The sequence below is a fragment of the Pelobates fuscus genome, chromosome 13 (genome assembly GCF_036172605.1).
Source record: "Pelobates fuscus isolate aPelFus1 chromosome 13, aPelFus1.pri, whole genome shotgun sequence".
In the NCBI taxonomy this organism is placed as follows: Eukaryota; Metazoa; Chordata; class Amphibia; order Anura; family Pelobatidae; genus Pelobates; species Pelobates fuscus.
In genome coordinates, this window is record NC_086329.1 from 79,137,757 (window position 1) to 79,154,037 (window position 16,281).

General features: G+C 38.3%; 1 protein-coding gene across 3 annotated transcripts in view; it reads left to right on the forward strand.

Moving 5' to 3' along the window:
- Nucleotides 1–14,443, forward strand: part of TC2N (tandem C2 domains, nuclear) — a 47,812-nt gene extending 33,369 nt beyond the window's left edge. For 2 of the 3 annotated variants that reach the window (XM_063440020.1, XM_063440021.1), the window contains exons 8-13: nt 1,361–1,461; nt 4,047–4,163; nt 6,040–6,234; nt 8,686–8,800; nt 11,590–11,789; nt 13,940–14,443. In XM_063440020.1, coding sequence (XP_063296090.1) covers nt 1,361–1,461; nt 4,047–4,163; nt 6,040–6,234; nt 8,686–8,800; nt 11,590–11,789; nt 13,940–14,050 — 839 coding nt within the window. In that variant the 3' untranslated portion in view covers nt 14,051–14,443. The remainder of the gene's footprint in view (nt 1–1,360; nt 1,462–4,046; nt 4,164–6,039; nt 6,235–8,685; nt 8,801–11,589; nt 11,790–13,939) is intronic. The other variant, XM_063440022.1, reaches the window with a different exon arrangement.
- The last annotated feature ends 1,838 nt before the right edge of the window (nt 14,444–16,281 follow it).

Below are 16,281 nucleotides of genomic sequence, written 5' to 3' on the forward strand. Positions count from 1 at the left end.
AGCAACGAAAGCCACGGAGACTACCTTACCGGCTGAATAGGCGTGCAGCGGACAGACATCTCGCCATCACACCAGCGCAGACACAAGCCCTCAAAAGCAGACTTACCTAAAGCACCTCGTCCAGCTACAACCCGCTAAGCGAATCCCTACAACATCGCTGAAAACAAAGAGACCTGCTGAATACCGCCAGCTAAGCCACACCTGGCAATACAGAGCACAAGCACTGAGAAGACCCAGAGACCATGGTCCGGTAACTGGACTATGCCGCTATGCAGCAAGAGCAAGGCGGGAGGGCACAGGCACTTGGGGCTGGTGGCTTCCTTCCATACAAAAAGGTGGACTTGTGGGTTCCAGTCTTAGCAGCTTGCCATTAACGGGCATAGGGTGAGCAGCCCCATACGAAGGCCACAGATCACTTAATATACAGCTTGTTTTCACTGCTGCATGGGTTAGAATTAAGGCTCTGTGACAGGCAACAACTCCCCTGGAACATTCTTACTCTCCCTCTGGGTGTCCACCTGTGGTAGCGCAGCCCAGAGAACATTTTATTTTTCTCTCTAATCTTAGCCCTACCAGCTACACATACTCTGTGACTAGCCTAGCCTAGGATCAACTTGCCTTACACCTGTTCAAAGCCTTGATAAGACAGTGCCGTGGTATAACAATGACCTAACTCTTTTGTTTGTATGCCAGTTAAGTTAATACAAAATGCTATCTTTTTAATGCACATAGATATCTCATGGCAAGCATAATATATTACCAGTGTGAGACTGATAATCTCTCTCCTGATGCCCATAGCAATTTGTAACGTGCCCCCTGTATCTAACCGCAGAGTCTAAGATACCGTATTATTCTTATTATTTAAAGGAGCTCTACGTTAACATTTTGTGTTAGACGCAACTAAATGGTTAAAGCTTGTTTAAACATTAATATAAAAAAATGTGCATGTTCCTCAAATGTCACTTCCAGTTTTAAACGTATAGTATTGAAGCTTGCTTACGATGCTGTGACCTATAGAACGCTTGTATGTAATTTTCATAAATGCACAACCAAAATAAAGAATTTAAAAAAATATATTTTGGGGGGAAAACCTCAAAGTTCTAATTTAGAACTTCAAGCAGCCAATAGAACAAAAGCAAAGCAGAGCTTTCATTGGATGAGTACAGTCCTCTCCAAGGTCCTCTACTTATGTAGTTTCCCTAGTGGTTTACAGAGAATTATGGGAAATATAGTGCACTCACAACTGGAGGTCCATAGTTGGACACCCCTTCTCCACAGAATGGCTAGTGTTTGTAAACATTTCTCCACTAGGAAACTTCTTTCTAAATAGTTTCTATAAAAAGACTTTTGTTTGTTTCAGATACAATTACATTATCTGGGGACGAGAAGGAGTTTGGGAAGCTGAATTTCAAACTGCGATATGTTACGGCCATGGAACAGATATGGATCACAGTATTACAGGTGAGGACACAAACGTCTCATTATCCCAGTAACTGCTGAGATGCCAGCTCAGCACAGTCTCCAATTACACCTTAATGCGGGCTTAATCCTGTGTTCACTAACACCAGTGGAACAAGCATCTGAACTCACCATGCACCACCGGGTTAACCCTCTCACTGCCAAAGGAGCTTGGAAAGTGTCTGCAATTTTCTGTAACTGAAACAGGATGTGCTCTAATCTGGGATAGAGACTACCGTGGGTCCCACGAAAGAAGCTAAACACAGAAACAGATAAAAAACAAATATCAGTAAATGCACCATTTGTGTTTTCTTGTAAGAGAATACTTTGTGAGGAATGAACTGAGAGTGGATTCAGGAAATTAAAACCAGATGCCAAATTACAGTAAAAACATTAAGTTTTGGAGTAAGCGGATGTACCCCAGCATTGATGGTTCTAGCCAATCAGGTTAGCCATCATATACAGCCATCTGACCGTGAAACCGGTTTTATTCATTTCATTTTGTGGAATTATTTTGTTTTCTTTTTTAGTTTGTGTTGGGCAGAATATGATATATGAGTATCAACTGACTATGTCAGACACAATAAGTATAAAAACATTTTAGCGCGGGAAAAGACTTGGAAAATAACTCTACTATGTCTACCTACTTATATTTGGAGGCATTTTGGGGTAGGTACTTAAAAGTTAGTTTCAGGATGCCCTGCATTTAACTCTCAGATTTTGGATGGTTACGGGCATTGTTGGTGCCAAGGTGTGACTTTTTGGAACTTTTACCTTATCGGAGTTCAGGGTAGATATGTTTATGATTTCACTTATCCCAGGGTGTGAAAGTTTGGGAGGAGGAAGCGCTGACAGGGCTGTAGGAAAAGCATATGAGCACTGCTTCTTGCAATAACCCTCGCTAACACCAATTTTAACAGACTCCTGCTATCCCTAACTGGATTTTTTTTTTGTATTCACTCGACCCAATTTCATAATTACATTTGGTCGTCTTCCTAACTCTGTGTTTATCTATATACCTACAAATGTTAAAATTTGCATTTTATTTACATGTGATTCATGCCTCTGTACCACGTTATACTACTCTGTTACCCTTGTAACTTGTTAAATCTTCAATAAAGATCAATGATCACAATAACCCTATTGTTTCCCTTAAAACCAGTGGATAGATCTTGACAAAATAATACATTTAAACTCACATGTTACCGATCGCCTTGGTGCTCCGCGTAGGACGCTTCAGTGGTACATTCCCTGTTTTAGCATTTAGACAAATGGTGCTTGCATCGAATGGTCACAGTATCACAAATGATATTATCTACAAACCCAGAAAATCCTATTATACAGCCAATAAAAATGACCACAATAGAAAGTAAATAGATTGAGTTACCAAAAGGTAGAAAGGTTGGGTGGAATAATCCTCACCTGCAATACGGATGGGGGGAAGGGACTCCATTAAAATAATGGTCGATGAGACAATCCCAGTGGACAGAAATAGCACAAGGAAGTAAAAACAATATAAAATGCCATTATTGTTTTTCCTGATTTACAATGCTTTATCAAAGGGCCACCTTTCACATTTAGATACTTAATTTTATTTATTATTGGATTCTCATCTGTTCGACGGATTGCACAATTAATATTGCTTTTATAACTTGGAAATGTGATAAAGTTGGGATCCACCCAAGTACTTTATATTTACAGCTTTATATTTCACCCATTTAATGCCCTGGGTGATTGGCAGTTTATACTGCCGCCTATTTAAAGGGTTTCTCTAATCACAATGATCTCTTAAGTGATTTGAAGTGGTCATGTTGCCTGGAGTCTGTATGTGCAGCATTTCAAAGCAAAACGCTGTGCATATAGATCTCAGGCACCGTGACCACTTCAAATCACTGAAGAGATCATGGAGATAAACCCTGTTACTACACCTATGCAGCGTCATTAGCCAGCCCAGAACAAAGTATGAAAGCGAGTTAATGTAAATTCTGTGCAAAATTGTCATCTGACGCCAGCACACACAGCATGTTGGTCCCAGACAGCCAATGGCTGCCCCCACCATCTTTTCTCCCTCACCTCCATCTTCTTCCTGCAAGGGGAAGTGAGGTCAGACAAGGAGGAATGGGCCGAGGAGAGAACATGGACATGGTAATGGAACACTGGTACGTTCTAGAGTTTTTGTTGTTGTTTTTTTTATTGTTTGGGGGGTAGACCACCTCAGAAAGGTTTACTCTGATTTTACTTACAAATGTTTGTTTAGAGTAACCCATTAACTCCTTCAGTCACAGAAGTCATTAGCTGGCTATACTGCTGTCTGGCTAACTGTTTTGGCGCCAGAGGTGTCTTTGTGGTTAAACTGCTCCATATTAAATTTGATGCCAAAGGGGATTTCATTTGACCTTTTAAAAGATCCCAAAATTAGTATGGGACATGATGGAAAACTATACGTGAGAAATCCGCCTTTTCAGTTCTCTCAAAGTAATTATTATAAGAAGATAAAAAAATACCTGATGAAAGAAAATGATGGGTTTTTGTTGAACTGAAATCTGAAATCTTGCTGTTGTTAATGTTGTTGTTTTTTCCTATATCAGTTGAAAGATTTGAGCTGGCCCCTAAGCTGTGGAGAAAATCCCAATATCTGTATTAAAGGGATCATTACGTTACCCAAAGCGGTGCACTTTAAATCCTCCTCTAAGGAGGGAGCTGTGGTAAGTCATGTAATTTGACTGAGATGTCATTGAGATAAACATGTCTTTATGTGTGTCTCTTCATCTGTGGGAAAACTGTTTATGTGAACATGGGTTAGACAACTCTGTACATCCTCCCAATATTGTCAAACTCCAACCCCTATCACCCTGAGTGTGGTTAAGTCTAACGTTTTCTGTCCAACCACAATCCTTACATCTTAACGTACAGCAAAGTGGTCCCAGCACTTTCTGTATGAACACTAAGACTGAACGCCTGCATGTTTTTTTTGGTACCTAAGAAAGAAACACAATCAGTTAATTTTATTTATTAAAAAAAATAAAAAATAATCAAATATTAGACTTTACTTGTATGCTTGCTTTCTTAATCTGTTATGCTGGTTTATCATGTTTAAGAAATACATAACTTCTACTTAAGTAATTTATGCTAATTTTCCAGTTAAAGTGGTAGAGGTTAACACAGTGAAGGAGTCTAAGCATGCGTGGGATAGGCATAAGGCTATCCTAACTATAAGATAAGGCCAGGGACTAATGAAAGTATTTAGAAAATTGGGCAGACTAGATGGGCCGAATGGTTCTTATCTGCCGTCACATTCTATGTTTCTATCCCACCTCATGATTAGCTAGCCTGGAACTGCTGGAACCGAGGTTAGAATTATTTAGAAAATGTTTAACTTCAAGAATTATTAACATACTACAGATGTATGTTAAGAACAGTAAAACACAGTAATAAACCGTGAAGAGTAATAAGACACCAGTCGGTGTAGAGACGTATTTTGTGTCTACTTGCCCAAGGTTATTCCTGGGAAAGATCGATGAAGTATATTTGCTATATTTAAGTGCTTATACTCAACATGACCCTCTTGGCCTAGAGAAATTGCTCATAAGCCCTTCGTACTTTTACCTCTGTGTGAGGTTTCAGGGGAAGCCGGTCTGGCTCACTCAGATGATGAGATATAGTCGAGGATAGAGAGAAAGTAAGACCAAGATGAAAAAATGGGGGAGAGGGGAGGAAGTTAGAATTATTAACTCTGCAGGCTTTCAGACAAGACTTGAAATCCCATCCTGCCATGCATGTAATTCACGTGCACCCAGGCTTGAATCATAAAGGATATCTCATCAACAACACATGAATTTTACATACAGCAGGACATTGCCTACAAGCCTCGTCTGACATTGTTCACAATTGTTACCTATCCTGTATTTGCTATCTTGTAACCCTCAACTGTCTGAAGGCCCCTGCTTTTCCAGTATGTATAGGCATCACAAGGCTCCACACGGGGAAGGAAAGAGCACAAAGCTTTGCCGAGAAGAGAGAAAGCAGTCAAATGTTTTACAAGGCAGGATAAATCAGCATACGTCTCTGCAAGGGGAACAACAATGGGAAAAGAGGTTCTGTTTGAGATGGAAAGGAGTTGGTCTTACATTTTGTAAGGTTAAAGAAGGATCACAGGGCTCTGCAGGGGCGGGGTTAGGAGGCAGCAGCTAGATTTATGCAGTTAGTTACATTACTGAAATGGAACTTTGTAGACTTAACAGATTTAAGCAACTCCCTAAATCTGGTAAATTTGCAAACAGAGCTTGTGACTGTCTTCTGAATGAGACACTTAGACTCCTAGGATGTCTCCTCTGTTCTTCATAAGGGAGGAGTTCCATTGAATCTCAAGGCTGTGTTTTCTGTAACCGTAGAAATAATACAATATATCATCATCATCCTTAAGTAACACATGGACAATCCCCATCATCTCCTATGTGAAGGCTTTGAGCATATCCTACCAGTCACAAGATCAGGTTGCCTAAGGCTGATGATTGGAATTGTGATACAGAATGACATCTTGACATAATTCTCTGGGATATCTCAACTGTCCCCATTTTCCAGCAGGATATAGAGTTTATGGAAACCTTTGTATTCTCCATCAAGTTAACAAGTCTGCAGAACTCAAGACTAGTTTTCAAAGTTGTCAGTCTGACCCCCAGAAAGCGGACCATCAGCCAGTGCTCTGTTTCCCTCCGGGACTTGTGTGAGGATGAGAAGGATTATTGGCTAGATGTGGCACCATCTTCAAAAGTATCGGTGAGTCAAACCAATCCTGTATGTCATGTAACCTTGTCTGCAACTAAATTTTGGAAGCAACATTTCAGTATCTGAATGTCATGATGTCTGAAATTGTAATAATATTTTACGTACATTTCATTGTCTTCAGCATGAAGTTAGTATGCACCTGTGCTCACCTGTGAAATGCATCATAGGTAGTCCCAGCAGCTAATGTTTGATCCTGTGCCTGTATCTGTACATGTGGTTAAGTTATAACAGAATTGCAAACAAAGCCCAATACATCTTCTATTAACCATAGGGGTCTAGAAGAATGCCCTGTTTTCTCACACCATGGGTGACACTGTCCGGGTTAAGAAAAAGTGTCTCTCCAACCTACTTGTGTGAGGAAGCCAATCCTACTGTACCCCATTTATTTATTTAGATTTACCTGTTACTCATTATGCTTTATTGTCGTTTCACGTCTAAAAAGTTCATGTATTTAGAACTTGTACTCTGCATGTTGCAATTTAAATTTTGATTGTTGATTGAGTAATACTCTAATGGTACTACAATCGTAACAAAGAATTTGCAGCGTCAGTGAGGTCAGGGTTGGGAGGAGCCTATGATTACCTGCTGTAGACGTGTGTTCCCATCATTCTTGACCAGACTTTGTTGGGTCCACAGCATTTCAAGCATTTCTAGGGGATAGTGGGTACATTGATGTAAAATGTATCGGTAAAAACCTTTCACCACACTAAATATTTCACAATATAAACAGCAAACAGTTTCACTGATGGGTTATCCCTCTCCACGTAGCATTTTGTCTCCGGAAAACCAGTATCTTTATTCACAACTGATTGACGTACATAGTGTTCATTATCCGCTCCACGGAGAACACTTGTATACAGCTTTTAAGAAGCTTGGAGGGTTTTTGGAGGGCCATAGATATTAAACCTCCCTCAAGAGGTAGGTTTTAAAGCACTTCTTAAAAGACTGAAAGCTAGGAGATAGCTGAGGGAAAGGACAAGATAGGACATTTGTAATGGTGATAGCCTTGAGAAATCCTATAGATTAGTGCGAATCAACAGCTGAGTGAAGGAAAAAGTTACATTAATTTTTATTTTCATTGAAGAGAATATGCAATACGGAGTGGAATTGTCGAGTACTCTGTAAGTTATGGTCAGTCGTTTAAATTGACTGGTTAACAAATAAACCTTTAATGTAAATGTTCCACCGATATCTCTAAAATAAACAGAACTCAATCTAGAGGTTTTGTTATTTTTGTATTAGTGTGACCTGTGTGAAAGAATATATTATTTGTTTTAAAGCACAGCGTTCTACGTGGTGTCTTAGAATGCTATAGAACTCAGAGCTCTGTGACGTTAATCCCCATCGTATAACATTAACAAGAGATGCAAAGGGGTGTGTGTAAATACTGGATTTCCCAGGCAATGCAGGACAGGCTGTGCTTGACAGCTGTTTGCTGGCATGTACGTGTATTTTTTTTAATTTTTTTTATGTTTTATGGTTCTCTACGTTGAACATAAGGTTTTTGTGCGAGAATGTTACTGTAATACAACAAGAGCTCGTAATGGCCAGGAAATGATTTGCTCAGTGCATTGTACCTGCCATTGTGACTATGCATTTGTGTCTGACCTTTACATTGACGTTGTTTTCACTTCTATTTTACAAAGCGGTATTATTCTCCATTTAACTCTATCATGCCTGGGGTCTGATTAATGCATTTTAAAGCTGTATTACATATGCACTATTGAGCCATTTATCCCGCCTCTGGCCTAGGCAAACAGGTTACCCCCAAGTAAAGTAAGCGACTCTGAAAAAATAGTTTGTAAAGAGAGAGAGGATGATCCCCTTAATTGGCCTAGATTTTTCAACTAGTTGTGCTAGTTGTTGTTTTTTGTTTTATTTTAATAAGTGTTTTTTTTGTATTTTTTTTACTCTCGTCTCAAGTAATACGGTTGTGTGTGTGACTCAATCCTGAGACGCAACACAGCAGGAATTATGGGAATTGAAGTTCAACTACCAGACTCCTACTGAAACCTGCAGTTAGCTTAATTTATTAAAACTACCCTGTACAAAGATACATCTGTGCTGGGAAAAAAAAACTATTGAAAGTAAACAGGGCAAAAGCTATATGATGCGACTAATGTCTTTGATAAGGAAATGTAAATGTTACATGCCAATGATATGTGGTCTTCAATAATTAAACTGTAAAACCAATATGGTGACTGTCCATAACAAATATACTGGGAATGGTAGATGTCCAAAATGAAAAATATATTTCCCATAAAGTCAATTTTTAACTATTTCATAGCCGGGCCACTCTCCGGAGACAGTCTCAGTTGTTATGCCCTTTACACTGTTCCTTTAGGCCACCGGCACACCAAGTGAAAGTTCTGCGGTTATCATGAAAGAAGCCATTGTCTGCTGATATTTCTCCTGAACTGTCCTGTTTGTCCATTTGCGTAGGTCTGTCACGCTGAGCTGCAGATTGGGACCTGTTTTCAGGCAATAAATAGCCGGATTCAGTTACAGATTCTCAAGGCTCAGAACTTGCCTGGCTCCTCCACGCCACTGTCTCTAAGTAAGTCCAGAATAAGCCTCTTGTTTGTCTGCCTCGTTGCCATAGCACTTGGCATCCCTTCTTCGTTCTGAAAGTCAGACGTAGTCCAGGTGGATTAACCTGTTCCGTAAGAAAAGTCTTGGTAAAAAAAAAAGGGCACAAGCTAGGCAGAATGTGTGTGTCCACAGAGGATTGGAATCACGGCAGTGCCATTTGGCATACGTGCGAGTTGAGCTTGTGATTTAGAAAGGTGGTTGTCACTGTGCTTAACCCTTTCACTGCCGGATGGGCTCATTATATCATTATCTATTGCTCACCCAGCACTGAAAAGGTTATCACTTTTTGTATTTTGACATTGGGAAACTGCATTCAATCAATTTTAAATATGTAAAAAGTAAGTCCTCGGCAGCCAATGGCAATTTTGTATTTGTTGGGCCATGGACTAAACGTCTATAGCTTCATGGGCAGACACAATATTGTCCATCTGAGCTTTATGCTTTAAGTGGGAAGAAATACGTTAAGACTGCTGTTAATTCTAAAGCAATGACACCATTCTTAAGACTGCTGTTAATTCTAAAGCAATGACACGTTCAGTACCGCAGTGGGTACAAGAAAAATGATATACAGTGAACAACGCAAGAATTAAAGCACTGTATATTGAGAGTCCAGCTCTTGGCAGCTTACAGTTTAGTGAGACTTAGAACACAGGTAAGGCATAATGATGTTAGCAAAACGCTGCTCAATGTATTTCTCTGACAGTCTGCAGATCAAAAAAAATATTAATGTGATTATGTTTATGGTAAAGTGCCAACATTTTCTGCAACGCTGTACAATGGGTACATTAACAGAAGGTAGCAATCAAGAGTTCAATACATAATTAGACAAAACTAAAAAAAAAGATCCATGCATGTAATTCTAAAATCTAGCATGTGCAACGTTTTTCTATTAGGTGCAGAGCAAGTTGACCCATGAGCTTACAATGGAATTGATGTAATGGGTATAGAGACAATAGGTAGCAGGGATTGCAAGATGTTAAGGCAAGAAAGAGTCACAGAATGCCAGAGAGCTATAAACATATAAAGACTAGAGTCCCCTAACATGGAAAACACTTTGTTCCGCAAGTATATTAGATCATATCTTAATGTTTCGTAGTGATGATTTTATATAAAAAATGCAGTTCTGGTGCAAAATTCTAAATTCTAAAAGTGAAGCAGTCTCCATGGGAACCAATGGAATGTCCCTGTGGATTGCTCCACTTTTAAAGCCAACATCTGTCTATAACTCTTGTTTTCTGTTAACAACACAATAGCATACCTCCCAAGTGTCCCTATTTAGGATGGACAGTCCCTATTTTGGGCCCAGGTTCCTTTGTCCTCTTTTCCTCTTAATGTCCTTGTTTTCCAGGTTTTTTGTTGGTGTGTCTGAGTGCATAAAACAGCTCCACAGCAGTTTAGAAATCAGTCTAAATAAGATACATTGTTCTTGCTCTGAATTATATTTTAGTTGCATAAATTGTCATTAGTAGTATCCTAAAATTTCTCAGAACATACCATTTCTGGCCACACCCCCACTCACAACTAAAATTAAAGTGCCCGTCTTTGTCCATTTAAATGTTGGGAGGTATGTAATAACATTCCCTAATTGGGGTATTCTGGTGAAACTGCATTGTTTCTGAGTATGAATGAAGCTGAAATGGAGCTTAAAGGTGTAGTGTGTAAATATAGACCACTAAACTCTCAACCTATAATAACGAGTATGCTTGCTGAATTGTATGCCAGTCCCACTTTATCCTACTTTACTTTGATTTTAATCTAACTCATGTGATGTTTAAACTATTGCTAGCATACTTCTGTTAAACTGAGTGCCAAGCACTCTCAGTAAATGTACCTCATCCTCAAGTTTCACAATTTGATTGTTTCACTAAAGTAAAGTTTCAGACTCTGAATATTTCCACTCGTTGGTAGCTGTTAGATATCCCAGGGTTATACATATTTTAAAGTTGCTAGGTAAATATTTTTCATATTAAGTCACTTTAAGGCTAGGTCAAATATGTATAATTTTTGCAGTCGGGTCAAGTTTTTATTTTTTTATGTTTTGTGTAAGACAGCATTTTGTTGCTTTAATGCATTTTTGGAGTGATTAGGAGACCTTTCAGTAAAAGTCACCTTCTGTCTGATCTTATAAATCTTTATAAAATGATGACAGTGCAGACATTAAAAAGCTTTCCCTGAAGGAAATACCCCCATGCCATTGCCTACACTATTTAATAATAAAGCTAACGTTATGCAGGGCAGGGTAAAGAGACTGTAGACTAGTAAACAGCTGCTGCATGCTCAATTCACTCTACTCCATCATCCTGGGAGATGGAGGGTGCATGGATCGCCTGGTCCCACAGTCCAGTCATCTTTAGCAAGTTAAAACAGAAATTGGGTCTAGTATACTGCAGTATTGAATAAAAACATTGCAAATTTATTGAATTTTCAGAATAACAAGCATTATTTTGACCTCTATCAAATCCTCAGTTAAGCTGATGAAATCCTCAGTAGAAGTGGAAACATTGCTTGTTGGTCTGGAAACTCAATAAATCTGAAGTGCTTTCATTAACTAATGAAGTGTGCTGGAACTCTTTCCTTGTGAACTTGTGTACGTAGTGAGAAGGACACCTCTATATCAACACATTTGGACTTTCATCTAACAGTGAGCTTTATATTAGCCAAAAATGTACTTTAATCAGTGATAAAAAAAATAGTATGAAATAAGGTATGTAACCTCTTTACTGAAACTCATGTTTTTGGGTAAAATTTCCGCAGATTTCTTTGTGAAGGCAGAAATGTTCAGCACTGAAGGGCTTCTCTACAAAAAGAAGACACGTCCACTCAAATCAACAAATGCTCAAGTTAATTGGGGAGAAACTATGCTCTTCCCAGTGACGCAGAAAGAGGAAGGCATCAACTTTTTGATCAAACTTTACAGCAGGAGCTCAGTGAGACGGAAGCATTTCATTGGTCAGGTACGACCATCTTCACAAGTCTTCTCCTCCATGTTTAATAGGTTTCAGTAGATTTCGATATACTCTTTACCTGCTGCTTGGATGATGGGGCTATTTCTAATAGACACATTTGTAAACAGTTGTTCCACCCTTGGTTCATTTTCACCATTGAGCAGTAACCGATGTTAAATTACATCTCTATGATGTCTAATTACATCTCGTATGACGAAAATAACACAATATCTCAGGAGGTTGTTCCCAGGGTCCCTAAAGTAAAACAAAACTGTTCTTTCATCAGACATTCAAAGTCCACTTTTTTCCAGGGACAGGAAAGATCACTTTTCAGTACTTTTAAAATGAATTTTAGTGGGATGCGGAAAAGTCAGCTGTATACATGACATTTAGGTGGATTATTTTCACTTTCTTAAATGTAACCCATTCATCCATTGTGTTCCTTAAATAGAAGTTAAAAGTAAACCACTGATGAAACTATAAAGATTGGTTTACATTGTGAACAATGGGAAAGAAGCTTATACCTCCTGTGAGGATTTCTACGCATTAAATAGGTCATACTCCCAGACATTGAACAAAACCTTGATCGCTCCTTGAGTGGCCAATAAAATAAATCTCTTGGCACAGAGAACTTTATATGACTATTCAATCTGGATAGCTATCTGGTTTTAACAATGACGGAATTTGTGGGTACGTGTAATTTCAGATGACAAACCACAAAGCAGGGGGTCTATAAGGCTTTGATGTTGAACAATGTTCTTGGTGACCCTCCTAGGTGCTGAGCAGCAACAAGACTATACAACTTATTCTAGACAGACTTCAATGTTGACTGAGCTCAAGCATTTAATTTGCCATTTTTAATGGAGTTACAATCAAGAAGATTATGAATTCAATCTCATTCTCCAAGTTACCACATAGCTGTACTGAATGAATACCCCAAATTATTCCTGAAATTTTTAATTTTGGGAAGTGTTCTTGGGCCAGTTTGATCAAGAGGCCGGATCGCTGAAACGTTGTTTAGGCTGTTTTATTTCAACATGCTAGTCAATTACTAAGTTGTTTTAACATACATGATATATATATGGTTACTCGACTGTGTCACTTACATTCCACCTTTACATGAATAGTTAATCATATTTGTAATGTTTGTGGACCCAGGACATACTTGAAATCGAGAGAAATCTCAATGTATCCTTCCTGATAAAATATTTTATAAATAAATAAAATCAGCCTCTCGGCAAAATCTCCAGCCATCAACAGGGAGTGTGGAAATCGCATTTCTAATCATGAAAGACACAACATGTCTTTTTTTAAAATACATATTTATCATTATTCCTTACCATATTTTTTTTATTGCTTCAAAACTTGGGGGTACATTGTCTTACCTGCCTCCACTGGTACTTTCACATATTTGAACAGTAATAACGTCTGGTGGAGATTGCTGTGTGCTGGGGCAACTAAGGCAGTTTAAGTCAGTTTTAAGATGTATATTTTTTTTAGAATGAGGTAGGAGGCTGTGGAGTGGACACAGTCTCATTCCAAGGTAGACACTGAGTTCTCTGTATGATCTAATTGTGCAGACAGAAACATGGCTGGTCTGCTCCCTTTCCCTTTAGCTTTTGGGAGACAGCCAGACTTCTTTTCACAAGATGGGGAAATCTAATAAACACAGGAAAGTCTCAGCTTTCCTTTGCTTTCAGCCAGTTTTGTGCAGGTGCAGCAGTGCCCCAAACATCTGTACCCTCCATGTGATATACAGTGAGATTCAGATACATCCTGGTGCATGTCATGCTCATTGCAAAACACTGGGAACCGTACGATGTGATTACATACATGAGTTGGATAAATGTTTTGTATTTTTTGTTGTTGTACATTATTACCAGAAACAAAATGTGCGTGAAATGCATAGGAGGATATGGTTACACATTAGGCTGTTAACAGAAAGAAAGTAAATTCACTTTTAAAAAAGGGGAGTCAAACTGGGCTCTCTGCACCCTATATGTTGTATGACTACAGCTCCCGTAATACTCTGCCACCCTGTGGGATTATGGGACTTGTAGTTAGGCAACAGGTGGGCATATTATAACCCTTAGTGCAGACTATGCAACTAGTGACTTTCTACCATCTGCTAATTTTTTTTGCACTTTGCATATTCACAGGTGTGGATCAGCAGTGACAGTAACAGCCCCGAGGCTGCTGATCAGTGGACTGATACAATCCACAACCCAGAGAAGGTGGTGACCAAATGGCATAAACTGAATCCTTCTTGAAAAAGTGAGAAGCCACAGGGAAATACCTGGATCTAGGGACACTGCAAATTACTGGCTGGATGAGTGCTTTAAGACATTGGATTTCATATATGTGCGCAGGCTGTGCTAGACTGTGGGATCTAACCATACTATTTCCTCTCTACACTTGGAAGGACATACAGCTTATAATAAAGCATGGATCGCAATCAATAATTAATACACCAACAATTCAGATTTGGAGGACAGTGATGCGATTTGGGAATACGAACTTGAAATTCTCAATTTGGCCTTACGACCCGTCTTTCCTGTAACAGTGTAATTTTCTACCTTCTCATCTCTCACGCTCTAGATCAGAGGTTGGCAACCTTTGACACTCCAGGTACATCTTCCACAATGCCATAATGCCATAAAGCCATAAAGCTGACAAAGCATCAAGGGAGACATAGTCGGCAATATCCGGAGTTTCGAAGGTTGCCTATCCCTGTTCTAGGCTTACAATAACGAGCAGGATAAACATGCGTGGTATTTTTCTAGATCAAATTATTTACTATGACATTTAACAGAAGTCATCCCATTTCATGCAGATGTATAGACATAAAATAAATGAAGTGTGTTGTGCAAAGCAAAAAAATAAGTATAATTCAAAATAAATGCGACCGTGAACAAGTACTGCTTTTGTTGGCATATATTCAAATTAAATGTTGTAATATATTTTTAGACTGGATCCACTCACATGGACAAAACTATTCCGTCATCTAAGACAAATTCAGATTCACAGTGCAGTATTTGTAACAGATATATTGTAAATTGGGTTAAAAAAAAAAACAATTTGCTAAAACAAATGATAGAGTAACCCAATATAGGCCTTGATTTAATATTTTGGATGAGCTTTTCACGTTATTTAATATTTATTTAATAATTATCTTTTCAAAATACTGATATATATATATAAAAAAAAAAATCAACATTTTAAAATAGTTTTCAACAATTAAATCATTTTAAAAGCTTATTCAAAAATATTAAATTGAGGCCATAGGGAAACTCAAAAATGCACATTCTTGCCTGGCTCACCTAACTTGGGTTCTTGGAAAACTAGCCTAGTCTGTCTTGTTTTACTTACTACATGAATGGCTGCATCAAGATGTATGTCAATAAATGCTAACAAAAGAAGTACCTATTCATTTTAAAGATAGAATGAAAAGAGAAAGAAATATATAATATTATGCCTATATGAAAACATGTGAATTTGAGAAGTCTACCATATTCCCAAAATGAGATATAAACAGTTACTGGTTTCCTAGGCATGTTTTGTTTAAATTCTTCTTTTTGCCCAATATATGAAGTTCGCAAGACGCATACTTTTTTTTTTTTTTTAAGTTAATTCGGTTTTCCATAAGTGCTCTGTATCACTCTGCAGTAGCAAATCCATAAAACTTTTACTAAAAATGGGTTCATTTAGACTATTTTAGCCCTGAATTGTTTGCTTTTGTTGTAGGATAATGTGTACTGTTTAACGTGTTTAACTTTTAATGACATTATAATAACCTAAATTATATTAATTTTATTTTGCTGGTAATTCAGTTTTTTTTCCTCAACCTACGCAGCTACACAGACTCCTATGGGAGTTAATAATCTGTATCAGACAGACAGTTTATTTACCAGGTTATTTCAATTATGGTCAGTGGTCCCTTTCAAAAAGATGAATTTTTATTTTGTACATTTAAATACGTTTAAATACGTTGCTGAAACTTTAATATATTCAATATTTCACGATTTGTCAACCATGTTGGATCCCATAACGTCACTCTAGAATGCACTGCCTGTATGAAGAGGTGGGTTAATGTGAGCCTAGAATTTTGATTCCATTTGTCCAAGTGGAGACTTGGTATGGGGATTTAAATGTATCCGGTACTAATGTTAGAACAGCAAGTTTTTTTTCTAAAATGTGATTTCATTGAGTATGCCACTCAGATACCAGGGAAAGGCAACCTTCGGCACTCCAGATGTTGTGGACTACATCCCCCATAATGCCCTTACACACATAATGCTGGCAAAGTATCATTGGAAGTGAAGTCCAAAACATCTGCAGTGCCGAAGGTTGCCTATGCCTGGTACAGAAGATGCTATGTGCTGGATTTCAAATCTTTTTTCCTACAATACAAAATGTGCTTTGTTTCTCAAAGAAAAGTTGCTTTGCCAGTTGACTTGCCAATGTAGTATTATTGGAAAACAAAAGTGCTAACAAAAATCAA